Source organism: Medicago sativa, chromosome 7 (genome assembly GCF_051527215.1).
Source record: "Medicago sativa cultivar Bolivia chromosome 7, Bolivia_mono, whole genome shotgun sequence".
NCBI classification, from domain to species: domain Eukaryota; kingdom Viridiplantae; phylum Streptophyta; class Magnoliopsida; order Fabales; family Fabaceae; genus Medicago; species Medicago sativa.
In genome coordinates, this window is record NC_140755.1 from 35,721,875 (window position 1) to 35,742,045 (window position 20,171).

General features: G+C 33.9%; 1 protein-coding gene and 2 pseudogenes across 1 annotated transcript; 2 read left to right on the plus strand and 1 right to left on the minus strand.

Annotated features, from left to right (window-relative positions):
• The first annotated feature begins 1,454 nt into the window (after window positions 1–1,454).
• LOC146905930 (putative disease resistance protein RGA3) lies at window positions 1,455–6,486 on the plus strand. The gene is made up of 4 exons (XM_085725279.1): window positions 1,455–4,607; window positions 4,795–4,871; window positions 5,268–5,366; window positions 5,911–6,486. Exons 1-2 carry the CDS (start codon window positions 1,592–1,594, stop codon window positions 4,812–4,814), a joined length of 3,036 nt encoding a protein of 1,011 aa, XP_085581405.1. The 5' UTR covers window positions 1,455–1,591; the 3' UTR covers window positions 4,815–4,871; window positions 5,268–5,366; window positions 5,911–6,486.
• LOC146905931 (glucan endo-1,3-beta-glucosidase-like) lies at window positions 6,194–10,332 on the minus strand (annotated as a pseudogene).
• A 4,745-nt stretch (window positions 10,333–15,077) lies between these two features.
• LOC146905932 (elongation factor G-1, mitochondrial-like) lies at window positions 15,078–16,541 on the plus strand (annotated as a pseudogene).
• Window positions 16,542–20,171: the final 3,630 nt, after the last annotated feature.

Genomic DNA, 20,171 nt, shown 5'->3' on the forward strand with positions numbered 1-20,171 from the left:
TTTATAACTTTTTGATAAATACTATATACATTATATATAAATATATGAAGAAGATCAATCATTTTAACTTTCACCGTAAATATAAACAAACTATATTATACGATACTTTAAAATAAACAAATTATTCCGCGCATGGCGCTGGAACACACACTAGTTAATCACAATTAGGGTTGGGAAAAGCCAGGCCGGCCTACAGGAGCCTACGGCCTAGCCTACATAGGCCCAGGCCAGGCCGGCCTATTTATTTAAATAGAGCAGGCCAAGGTTTTGCTATAAGCCTATTTAGCTAAAAAGGTCAGGCTTCAGGCCATGAAAAAAGCCATTTAGGCCTACTAGACCGGCCTATTTAAGTAAATATGAATAATATTTTTACATTTATTATTATTATATATTAAAATTTGTACTTTGATTAAATTATAAATCTATTAAATTTTTCAGCAGTTTAAGTTTATTAATCTACATTAACTTTTCACATATATAAATGTATTATTATAAACTAAAATTGAAATACGATGTCATATATAGTCAAATTCTCTAAAATATCATGTTAAATATCAAAAGGAAGTTTAATATCATTGATTTATTAGTTCATTAGTATATTTAAAAATAAATATAATTATTTATTTAAATATATTCATGTGAAATAGGCTTTTAAACAGGCTAATAGGTCATGTCATGCTTTCAAAAGGCCAGGCCCAGGCCTAAAAAATAAGCCTATGACAGGCCAAAGGCCAGACTTAGGCCTTCAATTTTTTGGCAGGCCAGGCTCAGGCTTGGCAAAGCCTAGCTCGGCCTAGCCTATCCCCAACCCTAATCACAATTTCAAGTTCGCATCCAGCTTGGCTTATAATTTAAGGTATAATAGTTAATTGAAATTAATTATAATTAATAAAAGAATTGATAACACATGTAACCTATAAGAACTAATATCTCATAATAAGAGAGGATAATAAGTAGCTATAATAAATAGCTCATAACATATGTAATTATGTATAAGAAAAACGTATACACATATACATAGTAGAATAGAATCATAAGTTTATACGATGTAGAAGATGGATGAGGGAGTAGTTAGGAAGCCACTATTTTGGAGGCTGCCACGTCAGATTTTAGTGATATGGCAAATGACGTATCGGCATATGGTTTTAGAGGTCTAATTTAATAAATATATAGATATAGATAGATAGATACAGAATGGTTGTTATGTTAATTGTATAGTTGGAATTCAAAATACGACAGTGTGTAAGTTTTTTTTTTTTTTTGGTCAAACGACAGCATGTAATTTAGAAAGCTAGTTGATATTATTAAATTATTATTATAAAGACTACTTGATTTTTGATAATAATATTTAATTGTAAATTACTTGTCATTTGCATCATCAACTGTTGCTTCCACGAAATGTACAATCGAACAATAAAAAAAAAATATATGCAACTTTTAATTAAAAAAAATAGAAAGATGAGTCGATAAAGCAAACCTTGTTATTGATACTTCCTTAAAAAAAAAAACTTGTTATTGTTACTATCAATTCATTTCTCAATCACACAAACCTGTACTAAACTCTTTCATTTTGAGAGTTAGAACATACAAGATGGCTGAGGCTGTGCTGGTAGTCGTGCTTAACAATTTGAACTCGCTCATTCAGAAGGAGCTTGGCCTATTTCTGGGAGTCGAAAAAGACTTCAAAAGTCTTTCAAGTTTGCTCACTACAATCAAGGCTACACTTGAAGATGCCGAGGAGAAGCAATTCTCAAACAAAGCTATCAAGGATTGGCTGCTTAAGCTTAAAGATGCTGCTTACGTCCTCGATGACATCTTGGACGAATGTGCCACCACCCAAGCACTGGAGTTGGAGCATGGAGGATCCAAGTCTGGACCATCGCACAAGGTACAAAGCTCTTGCTTATCCTCTCTACATCCAAAACAAGTTGCTTTCCGTTATAAAATTGCTAAGAAAATGAAGAGCATACGAGAGAGGTTGGATGAAATAGCTGAAGAAAGGACCAAGTTTCATTTGATCGAGATAGTGAGAGAGAAGAGAAGCGGAGTCCTTGACTGGCGTCAAACCACATCAATCATTTCTCAACCTCAAGTCTATGGAAGAGCTGAAGATGAGAAAAAAATTGTAGATTTTTTGGTTAACAATGCTTTTGGTCTTGAGGATTTGTCCGTCTATCCAGTTGTTGGTCTAGGTGGACTTGGAAAAACAACACTAGCCCAACTTATCTTCAATCATGAAAAGGTGGTCAAACACTTTGAGTCGAGACTGTGGGTGTGTGTTTCAGAAGATTTTAGTTTAAAGAGAATGATAAAAGCGATCATTCAAGAGGCAACTGGTAAGTCATGTGATGATTTGGAACTACAGCCACTACAAAGAAGTCTTCAAGATCTACTACAAGGAAAAAGATTTTTGCTTGTATTGGATGACGTGTGGGATGATAAACAAGAGAATTGGCAGAGGTTGAGAACTGTATTGGCTTGTGGAGGAAAGGGTGCTTCAATTTTGGTCACTACTCGTCTTGCGAAGGTAGCAGAAATCATGGGAACAATACCTCCACATGATATATCGAAGCTATCCGACAAGGATTGTTGGGAATTGTTTAAACACAGAGCTTTTGGATCAAATGAGGAAGATACAAGGCTTGTGGTCATAGGAAAGGAGATATTAAAGAAGTGTGGGGGAGTGCCTCTTGCTGCAATAGCACTAGGAAGTCTCTTGTACTTTAAAAAAGAGGAAAAAGAGTGGCACTATGTGAAGGAAAGCAAACTATGGAATTTACAAGATGAAGATTATGTCATGCCTGCATTGAGATTAAGTTACTTGAATTTGCCGCTTAAACTGAGACAATGTTTTTCCATCTGTGCCCTGTTTCCCAAAGATAAAATAATAAGCAAGGAATTTCTAATTGAGCTTTGGATGGCTAATGGTTTTATTTCATCCAATAATATGTTGGACGAAGAAGATATTGGCAATCAGGTGTGGAACGAATTATACTGGAGATCATTTTTTCAAGATATTGGGAAAGATGTATTTGGCAAAATTACAAGTTTCAAGATGCACGATCTTGTTCACGATCTTGCTCAATCAATTTCAGAAGAAGAGGTGTGTTGCATTACCACAATCGATGACATGCCTAGTACATTTGAAAGAATCCGCCATCTCTCAACTGGTGAAGATTCAATCTTAATGCGTAGTGTCAAATCATTGAGGACCTACACAGGATTATATGCTCAAGATTATCCACCCAATGTATTCAAATTTCATTCTTTACGGGTGCTTAAGTTGCCATATATTCGAGAAGTTTCGTCTTCAATCAGTCATTTGAAGTGTTTAAGGTACTTGGATCTTTCAAATGGTTCATTCGAAACTCTTCCAGAATCCATATGTAAGTTATGGAATTTACAAATTTTAAAATTAGACAATTGTTATAAACTCCAAAAATTGCCAAATAATTTGATATGTTTGAAAGCTCTACAACATCTATCCTTGAATAACTGCGATAGGCTATTAAGTTTACCTCCCAATATAGGGAAGTTGACTTCACTTAAGACTTTGAGCAAGTATGTAGTTGGCAAGGGAAGAGGGTTCCTTTTGGCAGAATTAGGACAATTAAATTTGAAAGTAGATAAGCTTCACATCCAGCACCTTGAGAGAGTGAAAAGTGTTGAAGATGCTAAAGAAGCCAACATGTTGGGTAAGCACGTGAACAATTTGTGGTTGTCATGGGATGAAGAGTCCCAATTGCAGGAAAATGTGGAGCAGATTCTTGAAGTGCTTCAACCTTATACCCAACAACTTCAAGAATTGGGTGTGATAAGATACACAGGTTCCCATTTCCCAGAATGGATGTCTGGTCCTTCTTTAATACATTTACAGAAGTTACATCTCTATGATTGCAAAAGCTGTTTACACCTCCCGCAATTGGAGAAACTACCTTCTCTTAAGGTATTGGCTATTTGGGGATGCTCAGAATTAGAAATTGATGATTTGGGGAAACTACCTGCTCTAGAAGCTATATACTTGTCCGAGCTACCAAACCTGACAAGGTTATCATGGGAGGATGGTGAAAATATGTTCCAACACCTTTCTAAACTACAAATAATGGAATGTCCTAATTTGTTCGGCTTGCCATGCCTTCCATCTCTCAAAGAAATGACTATAAGAGGGAAATGCAACCATGATTTACTAAGTTCAATTCATAAACTTGGTAGTCTTGGATCCCTTAGTTTTAACGATATTAAAGAGCTAAAATGTTTTCCAGATGAGATGCTAAGAAACCTCACTTCTCTTAAGAAATTGAGTATTTGGGATTGCTTAGAAATAGAAGGTTTGGATGAGGCTTTACAACATGTGACTGACCTTCATTCGTTATCATTGGAGCATCTTCCAAACCTGACATCCTTACCAGACTCTTTAGGAAACCTTAGTTCACTTCAAGAACTAAGAATTTGGGGTTGTCCGAAGTTGATTTCTCTTCCGGCGAGCATTCAAAGCCTTACTACTCTGAAAAGTTTGTGGATTGATAATTGTCCTGAGTTGGGGAAACGGTGTAAAAGTGAAACAGGTGTTGATTGGCCAAAAATATCTCACATTCAAAATCTTAATGGTATGTTTTGAATCTCTCGCCTCCTCTTAATACTTCGATTTATCATGTTGTGTACACCTTCTATAATTATGGCTCTCCTCAAGGATGTTCTTTTCTTCCTCTTTCCCTGTGTTGTGTTGAGCATTTTGTTATGGGCTGTATTTAGTTGCCATTAACTTTAATTCATGTGTTATACTTTTTTTCACAGGTCCCTGCTTTGATTATTGAAGATTTGGGTTTCATTTCTGTTGTGTATGTAGTTTATTTGTTCAGATCTAAAGGAAGGTAAAGTACTTGTTGCTTTTTATTTCTTCAGCCATTAGTCATATATAGCACTATTTGTTTTAAAAATTAGGTACTTTAAATTCTTCGGCTGAATAATACAAACAAATTGAGGCTTTTGCTCGGATACAAATCTAGTTTTCTTCAACCAAATAATTGGGCTCAAGTTGTTAATTAATTCCACCAAACGTTGAATCGCTTGAGAGAACTCGAGTTTGATTTCTGGCCTAAGCCATACTTGTCTCGCGGCCGAACTTTTGGAATCTCCAACATTTGCCTCTATAACCATTTGTGTTGTATTACCCACTGTTTTTTAAGATGATAGGTGATAAATAACTTTAGAAGATATGTTTGAAATACCAATTTTATTGACTTCAAATTGTCGTTTTTGACATGCAGTTAAATGTGCACTTGAATGTATAGTTTGTTGGACGGAGTATGCCAGTAACATGTCCTCTGTACTTCTGCTGGGGTTAAGACAACCCTCTGAGCACAAAGGTAAAACTAAAGCTTTAGCTTGAAGACGAAAAATACTTCACTGGTGCCAATGTATGAAGTTGATAAAACTTTTGAAATGTTACGTTAGGCTGAAACTTTTTGTATGATTAAGACTTGGATTTATGATGTACATATGGAGTTGAAAAACAAATTTGCAGTCATAACTTGAAATCTATGATAATGTTTTTAACTGATTTATAGGACATGGATTTGAGAAAATAAAATTCAAAATTATCATATAAATACTGTGCAAAAAACATTTTTAAAAACATCCAAGCTGTATAATACATCATATAAGTCTGTGTGTTTATGCTTAATGAACAACTAGCCATACTCGTCGACTGCTGATAATTTTTTCATAACAATAAGTACAGATTTTAGCATTTAGGTGGCCGAATGTTTAATCTCTGCTTTCCTTTTGTTGTCTGAGACACTCTCCTTGTGTCTTTTTGCCATTTGTGTTTATATAGGCCTAGTTTAGATTTATTGTATAATATTTGATTTAGATTGTGCTAACTGATATCTATATTCTGTTTGTTGTTAGAAAGGAGAAGGTACACCTCTGCAAGCACTTCTACTGACCATCATTCCTTCAACCACCTCTCTCATTTGCAAGTGAAACCGCGAATGCGATATACAGGAGGAAAAAATCATGAGACATCTTGGAATACTGTGATAGATAAACCAAGCAATGCTAAGGGTTCATTCAGGTCCTGTTGCATCAATTAATTCTACCTTTAATAGAGGTCAGAAGATCCACTGCAACAACAATTCATATGCTTGCTATAACTCATGTGATAACAGACTGTTGGAAAGACTGTTTCTCTCTACGCTTCTGTAGCTGACACAACGCGAATTGTTAAATCTGTGACCAGCAAGAAAGTATTCCACCGAATTTCAGCACCAAAATCCTTCAAGTGATCAAGTTTAAAAACCTATTGATTGTGAATTGAAGTTTGCTTTATGTATACTTTTTCTTTTCCATTTTAAAGATATTTTAAAGATAATTAAAATAAAGTGATATTTTAAGTTCAAAGCAAGCAATAGCTTCTTTTGTTTCCTTTCCTTTCTTGGAATAGGCATGTACCATTTTTCTGATAATGCTGTGCTGTTTTTCCTCTTCTTTGGCTATTTGGCAGAAAATACTTAAATATGTACTTACAAAGATCCTATACAGAAAGATCAGTGTCATATTGGAGGTTGTCAAAAAGATCACTGAGGGCTAGTAAAATCCATGCGCAAGAACTTCTGTTTCAGTAGTCTCAGTGTCACAATTTGGAAATAATAGCGTATAAAAGGTACCACCAGACAGACCTCATGGCGTGGAATCCGATGCCTGATATCATCAAAGTATTTTAACCCTAACTTCTGTGCATTTGTAAGTGAATAATCATTCCAAAGATCATCTAATGTACGATGTCCTTTCTCATATAATTTCAGTGCTGTTGCTGGACCTATACCCCATACTTCTCCAAATAATGATAATGTTTGAACCTATCCTTGAATTGAATCAGATTGAAGAAGATAAGGCAGCAAGAATTGCAATTAAAATTTCAAAATACACAGGTTTACTATTTTAATATGGAATATATGATATTTGTTATTACATATCAAAAACCAATAAAAGATAGCAATAACAAAAATTCAATCAGGACATTAAGTTATAATATAATAAAACTAAACAAATATGATGTGAAAATGAATCACGAACACTCCTCGGATTATACGTGTCCCGGTGTCGGACACATTTCGTGTCCAACACCGACACAACCCCGACACTTGTAATTACTCTAAATTATGTGATTTTTTCAAATTATTAGCTGTGTCGACGTGTCAGTGTCGTGTCCGGTGTCTGTGTCCGTATCCGTGTTTCATACTGTTTGAAAAAGGTCAAGTAATTAATACCTTTTCATCAGTTTCAAAGTGTTCCAATTTCGATAACTTCCCAGTAGTGATTTTCTCCTGTATCTGAACACAGTAAAAACAATTGTTTGTCTATTACATGGCCCAACAAATCCCACAAGTTTGTATTTCATGCATAAAACATACTCAAATATTTCATAGAACTTAGTTTTTTTTCTTTTTTTTTAAACTACTTTGTATAAATAACATGAAAAAACTAACAAGAGATGGACGATCCCAGCGGCGATGAGGAACGATGGGTTAGGTGTGTGACTGACGTCTAGTGTTATTTTCCAATTGTTTATCACAGTTACTATTTGCGTCAATTGGGCAAAGTGCTTTGATTAATCAAAATTTGTGTTTACAACAAAGAAATGTTTACTTTATCTATTACTCCCTCCGTTTCAAAATGAGTGTCGCTTTAGCCAAAAAAAATTGTTTCAAAATGAATGTCACTTTCAGTTTCCAATGCAATAATAACTTTTTCTTTTCAATTGTACCCTCCAATTAATACTCTTCACATTACTTCCAAAGTATTACTTTTAAAACTAACCAATAGTTAATAAGGATAATTTGGTAAAATAAACATTCTCTTTCTTTTAATCATTGCATTTCTTAATATGTGTGTAAACACCTAAAACGACACTCATTTTGAAACGGAGGGAGTAGGACACAAATATCACCTGCACACAGGTACTCACAACGTTGTTGATCAGCAGCATATAACAAAACGCAAATATCACCTGTACACAGGTACACACAGGACACAAATGTTTTTTGTGATTTTATCAAATGATATCAGCAGCATATAACATACCATATGATTGGGAAAGAATTATGAGGCAGATTAATGTTACAATTTTGCCGTTAGAATGGGTTAAAAGAATGTTATAAAACGATGTTGAAAGAAAAAAAGACTGAATATAAGTGTAGCAATAGTGCGAATTGCAAATATGAAGAGTGACACACATCGAAATTTAAATGATATATGGTACAAATCATATCATATCGCAAAATTATGATGAGATGTCGACAAAATAATTCAGGAAACTAATTTAACGAATTAAAATAAACGTGACAATTAATTAAAATAGATTAATGATCTTGTCTTTTTTTTTGGGTTAAGTAGTTTAATAGCAAGAAATTCACTATAGATTAATAATCTTGTCTAATAATAAACATTGCATTTTAATAATTTTGTTTACTAATTAAATAAATAAAGTAGAATATAATTGAAATTTGCAATCAAAATTGAACGGTGAAAAAAATAATACTAATAGGTCTCAAATACTTTTTTGACACAATATGTTTGCCTCAGATTAATCAATTAGCGTCTTAAAATACCCTATGAAATGTGTAGCAAATGCCAATTAACTTCACAATATTATTTCGCCAAATCCACCCATAAATCTCAATATAAATTTAATACTACGAAGGAAAATAAAAACTCAATATAAATTATATATATATTGTCTAAAGATAAATATTAAACCAAGAGATATATGTCTAAAAATAAATATTAAACTAAGAGATATAAAAAAAATGCTTACTTCTTAAATAAAGTAAAGAAATAATAAAAAGAAACACAAAGAAAATATGCATCCTTTTCCAGATTGGTGAGAAGATGAACTTGTAAACGAAGATATCCCTCCTTCCGATGCTGGAGTTGTAGAATAAGATGATCTAAGTAGTTGACTAATTTGATACTTGAGTTGTTTATTAGGAGTAAACAAACCATAATGTCGCTTTGTTTCATCAAACTCTTTTTGATTTTCATCAAACATAGCAAATAAATAAGTTTCCAATGGTTGATTAGGTTTATTAGGAGTCCCGCTGGAAACATGTTTAATCAAATTCTCATAGTAGATTTGAGCATTTTCAACAGATGCAGCAACACCACCACGAGAAGGCCATCTACTTTCTGATATTACTACTTCCAAATTAGCACCACCAACTTTCTCAAGAGCTGCATAAAGTGCTCCTAATGTTGCATCAAATAAATTTTGGTACTCATAATTTCCATCAATCACCTTAACATTTGGTGAAGTAAATAAAGCAAATGAAAGGTCAATGTGATTTGGATCACTTATGTAGCTAAATTAAGTGTACACATTTGCAAGAAGTGGTGCTTGATTATCCACTAGAAAATTAACTATTGGAGTTATATATGAAATTGAAGAAAGATTGAATGCTCCTGTTGATGGAGGGTATGAACTTCCCAACAATATTCCCATTTGAATAGCAGTTGAAACCTTAATTTGCTTTTGTAAGTTGGTAGATGCAAGTGCTGTATTAATGTTTTGCATTGCAGGTAGAACAAATTTTGATGTTGGATCAATATTAGGATCTATTTCATTCCCAACAACAATGTACCTGAATTTGATATCATGAGAGTACTTTAATATATTGTTTTGAACCCAATATGTAGCTGATGAAACACTGTTGGCAATTGATTCGATGTTTTCATTAGGAACTCCAATGACAAGTTCTATGTTAGAGTTTCTTAAAGCCTCCAAGGTTGCTTGATCATATATTCTCATTCTTCCAATGTTATTTGATTTGTAAAGATCTATTACTTCCCCAGCAGGAGGCAGGTTGTTTGCCACTCGACCATAACATACTCCTATTGATTGTGCACCTGCATTAAATTTCGCTCGTTTTATATGGGACAAGTATATATATTTTGGAGGGATGAAAATCAAAGAATAAATTCACTTAATTTACAAGGTTAAAAAAAAGAGAAAAAGCAATTTCATGTTTAGAGAGATAAATCCCCTCAAAAAAAATAATTTTTAGATCTCTAAAACAAAAGAATAAATTTTACATGACAAAAATTAAAACAAGCTTCCACTAATAAAACGCCTAAACTATATGCTTTTAGTTCTTAGTGTGAGAAAAATATAACCTCTTTGTATTCTCTTGGACTTAAAACAATTTTATTTTATATAAGATCAACATAAAAAGTTTCTTGAAGAATACATAATAGAAATCAAGATTAGACAAAGTGCATACCGGTTTCCGTTGTCTTCAACCCAATAAGAACAAGAAGCAACAAAAAAATCATATTAACTTGCTATGGTCTACCCAACTTTTTACTCAATTTTCATACTATGTTCCAACAGTTTCTCTTGGAATTTCTTTTGCGTGAATGTATCTCTCATACAAATTTCCTTTTAAGGTGGCAAATTTGAGCATGAACCTATATGAAGAGTGACACACATCGAAATTTAAATGATATGGTCCAAATCATATCATATCGCAAAATTATGATGAGATGTTGACAAAATAGTTCAGGAGACTAATTTAACGAATTAAAATAAACGTAAAAAAAACAAATTAAAATAGATTAATGATCTTGTCTTTTTTTGGGTTAAATAGTTTAGTAGTTTTGGGTCAAGTAGTTTAGTAGCTAGAAATTCACTTATAGATAAATGATCTTGTCTAATAATAAACATTGCATCATGAGATATATTTTGCTTTTAATAATTTTGTTTACTAATTAAATAAGTAAAGTAGAATATAAAATTGAAATTAGCAATCAAAATTTCTACCAAAAAAAAAAATTAGCAATCAAAATTGAACGATGAAAAAAAATAATACTAATAGGTCTCAATTTTTCACATCCTTTTTCTCCTTTCTTTCGATCTAAATAAGTAATTTTCACAAATACAAGCATTTTCTTTTGTGTTTTTTTTTTTTTTGTGATTTCGTCGTCTGAGTGCGACCTTGTGTTGTTCGTCGTTTTATGCGGCGTTGTTTGATTTGGCATCTTGTTGCGGTGTTCGTTGGTTCATACTGAAAGATCAGCTTCAGTCAATCACAGATTCAATCAACGATTTGGACGTCAATGTTGCAGATCCAGAAGCAAGAGTATTCTGGTGATTTATATTTTATCATATTATTTGTAGGCATTTTGCCGTTGTATGCTATTAACTTGGGTGCTGTGAGTTTGTTCGCAGATTCATCCTTTACGTTTTTAGTGATCTTAATTCTGATGTATTATATCGATTTGAATGAATGAACATCATTTTGTTTTTTTCAAAAAAAAAAATAGGTCTCAAATACTTGTGTGACATAATATGTTTGCCCCAAATTAATCAATTAGCGTCTTAAAATACCCAATGAAATGTGTAGCAAATGCAATATTATTTCGCCAAATCCACTCATAGATCTCAATATAAATTTAATACTACGAAGGAAAAAAAAACTCAATATAAATTATATATCTTGTCTAAAAATAAATATTAAACCAAGAGATATATGTCTAAAAATAAATATTAAACTAAGATATATAAAAAATTGGTCAACAAAAGTTAATGTATTTGGTTAAAAATTTGTACCAAATACATTAACTTTTGTTGACCAATTTTTGCTTATATTTTGGGACAGAGGGAGTACTTCTTAATAAAAAATGCCTACTTCTTAAACATTTGTTTCACGGGACACTCTTGGGAAGGTTGTCCATTTTGCTGTGTCCGTAAAGATTTAGACACAACAAATAGTAATTTGTTACATTCGATAAAAAGTAAACATTATCCGTTTCATTTGACTATATATTTTTGCTTTGTAAAATGGACAAAATATGCATTTAAGGATGTTTGAAAAGAAATCATGTTCTTTGTCATACACTCTTGTAAGTAAGTAATAAACTAACTACCACGGACAATTTTCTGACCATTAGATCGTCACAGTTCTATCATCTTAACGCTAGATTTTTCCACACTACCTTTTATCACCATTCTCCTCTACTTCTACGTCTATCTTCAACCAAATAATTGACTTTAAAATACTCAGAATCTGCCTCGAACAAGTTGTGCATAGCATCCTTTGCTGTTCACACATCACAAATTCAAGACTAACACAATGACCACTCCTGTCAAATGAGAAACAAATATTTGTGTAATAGTTTTTTGACAACTTTTTTAAAACTATCTTTTTCATACATGCATTATGTTTTTATTCCCTCTTTTTCTTTTTTCTCTATTATTTGACCAATAAAAACAGAGAAAAAATTGTTATAAAGGTTGTCTCGAATGATTGTTCAAATATCATTATTATTATTTTCAAATTGGCTATGTTTATGTACTGATTCATTGCTTTGGAGCTGGGAATTTCATTTAGAATCACTCAAGTTGTATCGAGAATGAAGAGTTAGTGAGCGCAAGTACCTTGCTTGCTTTTTAATTTTAGAAAAAACATATTTTTAGAACTGGTGCCATTTATACCGAGAATGAAGAGTATTTTTTGTTTTTTTGTGGTGGCCGGGGTTCGAACCCCGGACTTTGCATATTTGATGAAGATAAAGTGTTTCCACTTCTTCAAACCAACTGGGTAAATACCAACCAGCAACTCTACTCTTCTAATTTATTCATCTTTCAGCTTCAATCTCGTGAATAAGTTATTATTTTCCATTTCCCTTATCATTTTAATTTTAACTTTTGGCTGATAAAAGAACCAAATGGAGGAAATTATATGTATTTAATCTCCCCTTGAGATAAATTATATGTAACTTTAGTCTGCTTAATGTTGGTGTTGTCTCTTGTCTTGCTGTTGTAGTTTGAGGATATTAGTAATGCAAATATTCAATGATTTGGAGAATATTCCAACATCTCCCATTAAGGAATGGAAAGGACCAATCCTAGAAGGTAGGTTTGTGTTACTTTGTCTTGCTTTATTTTTCTCAGCATCAATTATTCTAATTATTCACTTGGTCACTTGTTGCAGTTGAAACCTTTCTACAAAAGTTGTCCATAATATTAAAGGGGATTTTTCCCGTCTTTTCTCCAAAGATATTCCCTCTTTTAAATCTCCTATTGAATGATTTATTTTCGTTTATTCTTAGGCATGTTGCTTCACTCGCAATGTACTATTTTATTAGTACTGTGGACAAAATAAATGATTCATTATCTTGACAGTACAGTACCTTGCCATGATTCATGAACTTCATATTTGATAGTTCTGTAGTTGAATAGAAAATGAGAATTAAAGATCAGCACGTTTTATATTGGCATCAATTCTCATCAGCCTGTCAAGCAAACTAACCATATACCAAATAATTCCTTTTTTGAGAGATATACCAAAGAATTCTATAAGCATAGCTTATGCAATTCACAATTTTTAAATGAGAAATCAAAACTTTCGCATAATCTCAATCGCTAAATATTAAGAATTTCAGTAACAAGGATTTCAAACTGCAACAGCAAGACAAGAGAATAAGATTCTAAAAAAATTACGGCAAGCAAAAATCTTAACCCACAATTAATCCCTTCACGGTCCACACCAAAAATAAGATTCTAAAAAAATATATGTATCTCCCTCACACCCACATCATTGGTTTTACCATCCCCAAATACACTACGACTTCAACCTTCTGCCTAGTGCCATGGTGGAAAATAAAGAGTAATATTGCATAAAAAATGATATTTATACAACCATTCTATGATTTAATGGTCAAACGACTATTGAATCATACAGAGGGCTTATATATTCTCTGAGCATGGTATTCGACGCATCACCGCTTTTCATCAATGCATGAAGTCTGCAACTGCATATGATACACTCCAATAGTCAATTAATCAAGGACACATTAACTCCAGTCATCAATAATAATTGTAACACTCTTTAAAAATAAATAAATATATAAATGTAATAATTTTTTTTTATCTTTATTTACATGTAGGTTAGATAGTAAGCTCTGAAGCCCCGATACTCCAAAAATGGTGAAGTATCGTATCCGACACGTATCCGATACCGATACGCCCCGATATGTCCCGATACGCGTATCGGAGAAGTATCGGCCAGTTATTATTTATTTTTTGAAGGAAAAAAGTGACTGATACGTGTCGGATGCGACTAACTTGTACTCCGACACAACTTACTTATACTCCGACACCTATACTTCTGTCTTACAAATTTCCTTTAAAAAAATAAAATAAAATAAAATAATAAGAAATAAAACTACAAGTCTGGCAGCACTATCAAAATCATATTGTCTCTTCTAACCTAAAAAAATAGGGTTTCTCGTCACCACATAGCTCTCTTCTACCCATTACCACTGATTGAATTCTACTCTGTTTCTCTTCTCTCTAATGTTATGTTTCTTCTGCTGTTTGTTTTCGATATAAATTAGTGTTAACTGTTAAGTAGTCAACATTAGACAAAGATGTTCTTTTTTTTTAAAGTACTTATGATGTTCTCTTTGGATGGTACTAATGATGTTTAGCTATATTCTATCTAATTTGTGCGGAAAAAATATGTAATTGTCACTTGTTTTGATCATTTTCATTAATTTGAATGTTTGTTTATTATCATTTTTAGTTATGTTTATACATTGTGCACTTATACTATTAATTTTAAATTTAATTTTTTAATAACGTATCGAGGCCGTATCGTATCGGGAATTTTGAAAATTTTCTCGTATCGCCGTATTGGTATCGTATCGGTATCGTGTCAGGTATCGGGGCTTCATAGATAGTAAGTCTTGCATAGGCACAACCCCAAATAAAATTTATTTAGACACACATACATGATTGATAAAATTTAAAAGAAAAATGATATCAAGTGATTGTGACTAAATTTTTTTTATTTTTTTTATTTTATGATTAATGTGTGTACATAAATACTTTTGATTTGAGGTTGTGCCCAACTAAGTATTTCTAGTAGGTTACATGCATAAAAAAAAAAATTTATTCCCCACGAAACCTAAAAATAAATAAAACCTCTTATAATGTTTGTTAGGTTAGGTTAAGTCTCTTCATAAACGGAACTTACCACACCACAGCTTCCATCAAACCCCTCCTTGCCTCCGCCATGAATTGTTTCTTAAGGTCCTCCTTGCCACGCCTTCTCTACTCCACAGTACGCTCTTCCTCCGTTCTCTCCACCCATCCCCCCCTCTGTCACTTCTCCAACAAATCACGGGAGCATCTGCGCAACGTCTGGCTTTCTGGACTCTGGGACCCTTACTTTAGAATGCGTGGAGACCGGGAAATATTAAGACACTACCATGACTACGATCTATACTACGTCAAACCACATGTTGGATACGTGAGTAACAATAGAGATCCCGAAGTCACTTCCTATAAAAACATAACCGTATTTGAAGATACCGTAGTCACTTCCTATAAAAACATAACCGTATTTGATGTTGATTCCATTGTTGATGCTGAAATAACTCTGCATATTTTCGAAAGTGCAATTCTTGTTCTTTCTTGTCTTTACGGTGTTAAAATTGATACCATTGCCATTTATCAACAAATGACAAGATTTCAATTTCCAATGTTTATATTTATCCGCGATATTGAGATGGAAGGAGCAGATCCATGGAACTTTTTTGATCAAGTAAAATCTAAGCTTAATCATCCTTGTGCTGCAATTCAAGTTCCAATACGAAGCATTGACGATTGTTATATTGGATTTGTTGATCTCGTCACGTTAAAGTCCTGCTATTTTCCCTCTAAAAAGTCTTCCAGATCTGGATTTTTTGATCATGTTGCCAACAAGTTAAAAGGCTACTTTTTTCGCTCTCAAACACATGATTACGACGATGATGTAGAAGAAGAAGAAGCAGCCAAAGATATGCAAGCCTTTGTGTTGAAAAAAAGGAGTGAACTCATTGAAATTGTATCAGAGGTTGATGATAAACTTTCTGAAGCTTTTCATGGTGGCAGCCATATTTCAGAGTCTGTTCTCCATGATGCAATTCGTAGGGCAACCATAGCACTAAAATTTGTACCAATTTTCATGGGTAGTTTCAGTGACGAGAGATACGAGGGGTTAGAACTACTTAGGGAGGGTGTAATTAGGTATTTGCCAAGTCCAATCGATGTTAGTAATTATGCTCTTGATCAAAATAAGAATGGTGAGAAAATTGAATTGTCTGGAAGTATTGATGCACCATTTGTTGCAAAGGCTTTCAGAAATGTGCATTTCAATAGACATAGGGACTTATTAACTTATCTAAGAATCTATCAGGGTGTTATTAAGAAGGGTGATTTTATTACAAATGTTAACACTGGTGAGAAGATTGAGATTCCTACCTTGTGTAAGAGACATGATGATGAGATTAATTATGTTGATGAAGCTCATGCTGGAGAATTGTTATGTTGTTCGATGTTCTTCTTAAATTTGGAGATACTTTTACTGATGGGTCTGTTAGATATACAATGACTTCTGCCAATGATCCTACTTATTCGGTCTCAAAGGATTCTTGAGAGAAATTTTCAAATGGTGTGAATTGATTCATTCTAGGGAAATGATCCTACTAATTACCCAGTTTGTTTGGCTTGTTAGCTTTGCTATGGTTTGTTGCTAATAACTTTATTTTTTATTGTGAATGTAATATCCCGCTCGTCAGCTAATGGAATTATTAGTCAAATGTATCAGAGGTTAAGTAATGAGGAATGTTAAGCATGACAGAGGATATTATTATGTAATATCACTCAAGTATGGAATTATGTATCAATGTCAGGTAAACAGGACTGAGGCGAAGGGCATTTAAGTAATCTCACACAAGGGAGTATATAAGTGATTTAGGGGTGGAAACCTCATAATTTCTTCTTCTTTCTCTCTCTAGGTTTTGAGAGAAAAAGTTCTCTCCTCCTTCCCTCTACCATGCGCCCTCCCTCTCTTCTCTAATCATCCAAACTATCTCCCAATCATGATCAAGCAAGGATTATATTAGCTTAGCAAGTAAGAACACATGAAGGAAAGGATTAAAGCATGGTTTGGTGGAAAAGGCAAGAATTAAGGATGAAGCCAAAAGCTAGGGTTTGAGATTGATGCTTGAGGGATTGCAAGAAACTTGTTTAGGTGAGTTCCATAGATAGTTTACCTTCCTTTGGTTGTGTAAATTCATGTTAGAAAGTAGTGATTTATGTTTATGAGGGGTTTAGGACCCTAATGTTCTCTTGAGCAATTCTTGTTGTTTATAAGTTAAAATTTCCATGAGATATGTTTAAATAAGTCAATATATGTTGCTGGATTGTTTTGGTGCATTACAGGGTCGAATTGGACGAATTTTGGGTCGAAAATGGCGTAAACTCGTAGCCGATAGCACCAAAAACGCAAAGTTCGCAGCGCTGCGCCTGTACAAGGGCGCTAGGCGCCCACACATAGGGAGCTAGTGCTAGGCACCCTACTCCTGGCGCCAGGCGCCCCAGACAGGACAACGTTCGCGTTGTTCTGCGTTTGGGTGCTTGGGGGTAGTCGTGTGGGGGTCCGTAGCGATCGTTTCGACGTTTTCTTTTGCTGTTTTCATTTATCTTTCTACTGGAACAAGTTTGGCTTTATCAAATCATGTAATTTATAAACGGCTTGAAACTTGGGTTTATGGCATTTTCGGTCTTTAGAAATTATTGAAAATTTGCACTTATCGTCAATTGATCCTTGCATCAATAATCATGGCAATCTTAGCATGTATCACAAGGACGGCTCAAGAGAGTTTAAGCTGATATTACTCGGGTAGCAATGATTTAAGAAAGGGCATGAATGTAGAGCCTCGACATAGTTGTTGAGAACTAGCAAGTTAGCATGAATCCCTAAGTATGTCAAGTATAGGATATGAATCCCTAGAATGATAAGACGCGAAGTGTATTCTCTTCGCATATGATCAATTATGCCTTAGCAAGTATGTGAGCCATGGATTGACTAGTTGATCTTTCCACCATGATTAAGTATGTATATGAACAAGTATGAGTTACCGACAATCGGATCGGTCAAGGTTCCGAGGTAAACATGTATGTATGATTATGTCTAACTTATATGCACGACAAGACCATGATTAATATGTGTAGGTGGCATGTCTCTTGCTATCCACATCAGGGGGATACAAGGGTTTCTCGTAATGAGAACGATTCAAGCCGTAAGGGACCCGCATGTCACCGAGTAAACAAGACGTAGGTGCTCGTGTCTCTTGTTATCCACGCCAGGGGGATACGGGAGGTTCTCGACCTAAGGGGATTGGTTTAAGCCGCAAGGGACCCGCACGACACCGAGGGAGTCCGATGTACGTACATCGGTCATGTATGGGATTGATCTCGGGGTTACTCCACCCGGGACTATCAGTAAAATGAATCAAGATAATTGTTTGTTCAACGCTAACCAATATGAATGAACTTAGATACGTTTATGCACGATATGATTATGTTATGTTCATGATTAAGTTAAGAGCAAGAGCATTAGATGCTACAAGACAAGAGCAAGTTATGAATATGATACCGATGACGATCTTAGATTTCCCCTAATCGTCCGGTTTAGAATCATGCCATGATTATGTTATGTTAGGCCTCGATACATAGAGCGTATTCTTGGCAATGCGGTTTTAGATTCCCCCTCGACCGCCATGACACGTATAGGAAGTGAAGCCTATAACAAGTTAAGATATGATTATGACGGCTCTAGTATGCACTACCGTCTAAGTATGCAAGTCCCCACACATATATAATCAACCGTCAGGTTGTAATGTAGACACGTGGTGACCGTAGGTTTCCCCTTGAGGTTGCCTATAGCCTAGGATTTAGGGGAACTCACTGAGACATTATGTCTCATCCCAATCCTTATTTGTTTCAGATATGCAGGATGTTTATGCATGTTCGGAGCCGGATGGATATTACTTCAAGGATTCATTCGTAAAGCTGCAGGACGATATGGACATCAAGGATGTTTTTTTTTTATGTATGGATGAGTTGTATTGTATTATGATTTATACGAACGTGACTTGATGTAAATATTATTCATTCGTAAAACTTATTGTTGTATATTTTAATGTATCCAGTACTAATATTAACGCACGTGCCAGACTTTCTAGATACGTCTGGTATGGGTGTTACAGTGAACTAGTATGGATACCCGTGTCAAGCACGGGCTAGAATTCAACCATACTTAAGTGAAAAAATGCTGTATGTATCAGGTGTAAGTTACATTTCAACATTGAATAAAAGAGTGGAGGTTGGACAACATATAAGTTGGAAGACTCATATACTTAATACCTTAAATATTTTGTGAAAATGTAATATCATTCTCACTTGGATGATTGCTCTAGCTCCAATGGATCAATCCACACCACCGTGAGTTCCCCCATAAATTCCAACGGTCGTAACAAAACTCGGTTCGACTTTGTAACGGGAGCGCGAGTGGGAGTGGGAGAGTTGTTATTGTGTAAAATGTGAGTAAAAGTTCAACATTGAATTCAAGAGTAGATATTGAGCAACATAATATATCTAATGTCTTAATATTTAGGGTGAAGATGTGGTGTCAATATCACTTACGTGGTTTCTTTTAGTCTAAAGTGATGATTAAACTAAATGTATGATCCCCGGTAGTAAGAAAATTATGAACTATTTTTTTTTTAAGTTTTTAGATGTCATGTATTTCTTTCAAATAATTCTTAATTCATTCTTTCAAACATTAATTTTAAATGAAACATGAATTAAATTTGTATGAATAAAAGCTCTCGCCAATTTGAGATTTTGAATGAGTCGCTTATACAAATTACTCATTTATCTTTTAATAATAATACTTAATAAGAATGTAATTTCTTCAACAAATGAGTTCCACAAATAACTATATTGTTATATTCCAACAACATATTTTAAAATAATTTATTTAATTACATCTGTATAAAAGTGAAGAGAGTCATTTCATAAACATTATTCTCTATTAGAACCACCACTGTTTATTATGGTGTTAGCCCTATGGCTTTAAAGCTAAAGGGGTCCTAGTAATCTTAAGTTAAGTCAGGAGGTTAGTAAAGTTTGACCATTAACTGTTCCCCCTAGAATCAAACTCATGTTCTCCATAATAATTCGTCGTTGATGGAGCTAATTGACCACATGAACAAAATTTCTTGTTTTATTTATTTAATTTTTTAAGTTAACATCGTGGTGATTTTGTTTAAATCTACAA

What these genes read in the sequence shown, in the direction of transcription:
- LOC146905930 (XM_085725279.1), top strand. Translation starts at nt 1,592, where the DNA reads ATGGCTGAGGCTGTGCTGGTAGTCGTGCTTAACAATTTGAACTCGCTC. An exon ending in TCACATTCAAAATCTTAATG is followed by an intron (nt 4,608 to 4,794) that starts GTATGTTTTGAA and finishes TTTTTTTCACAG; the next exon opens with GTCCCTGCTTTGATTATTGA.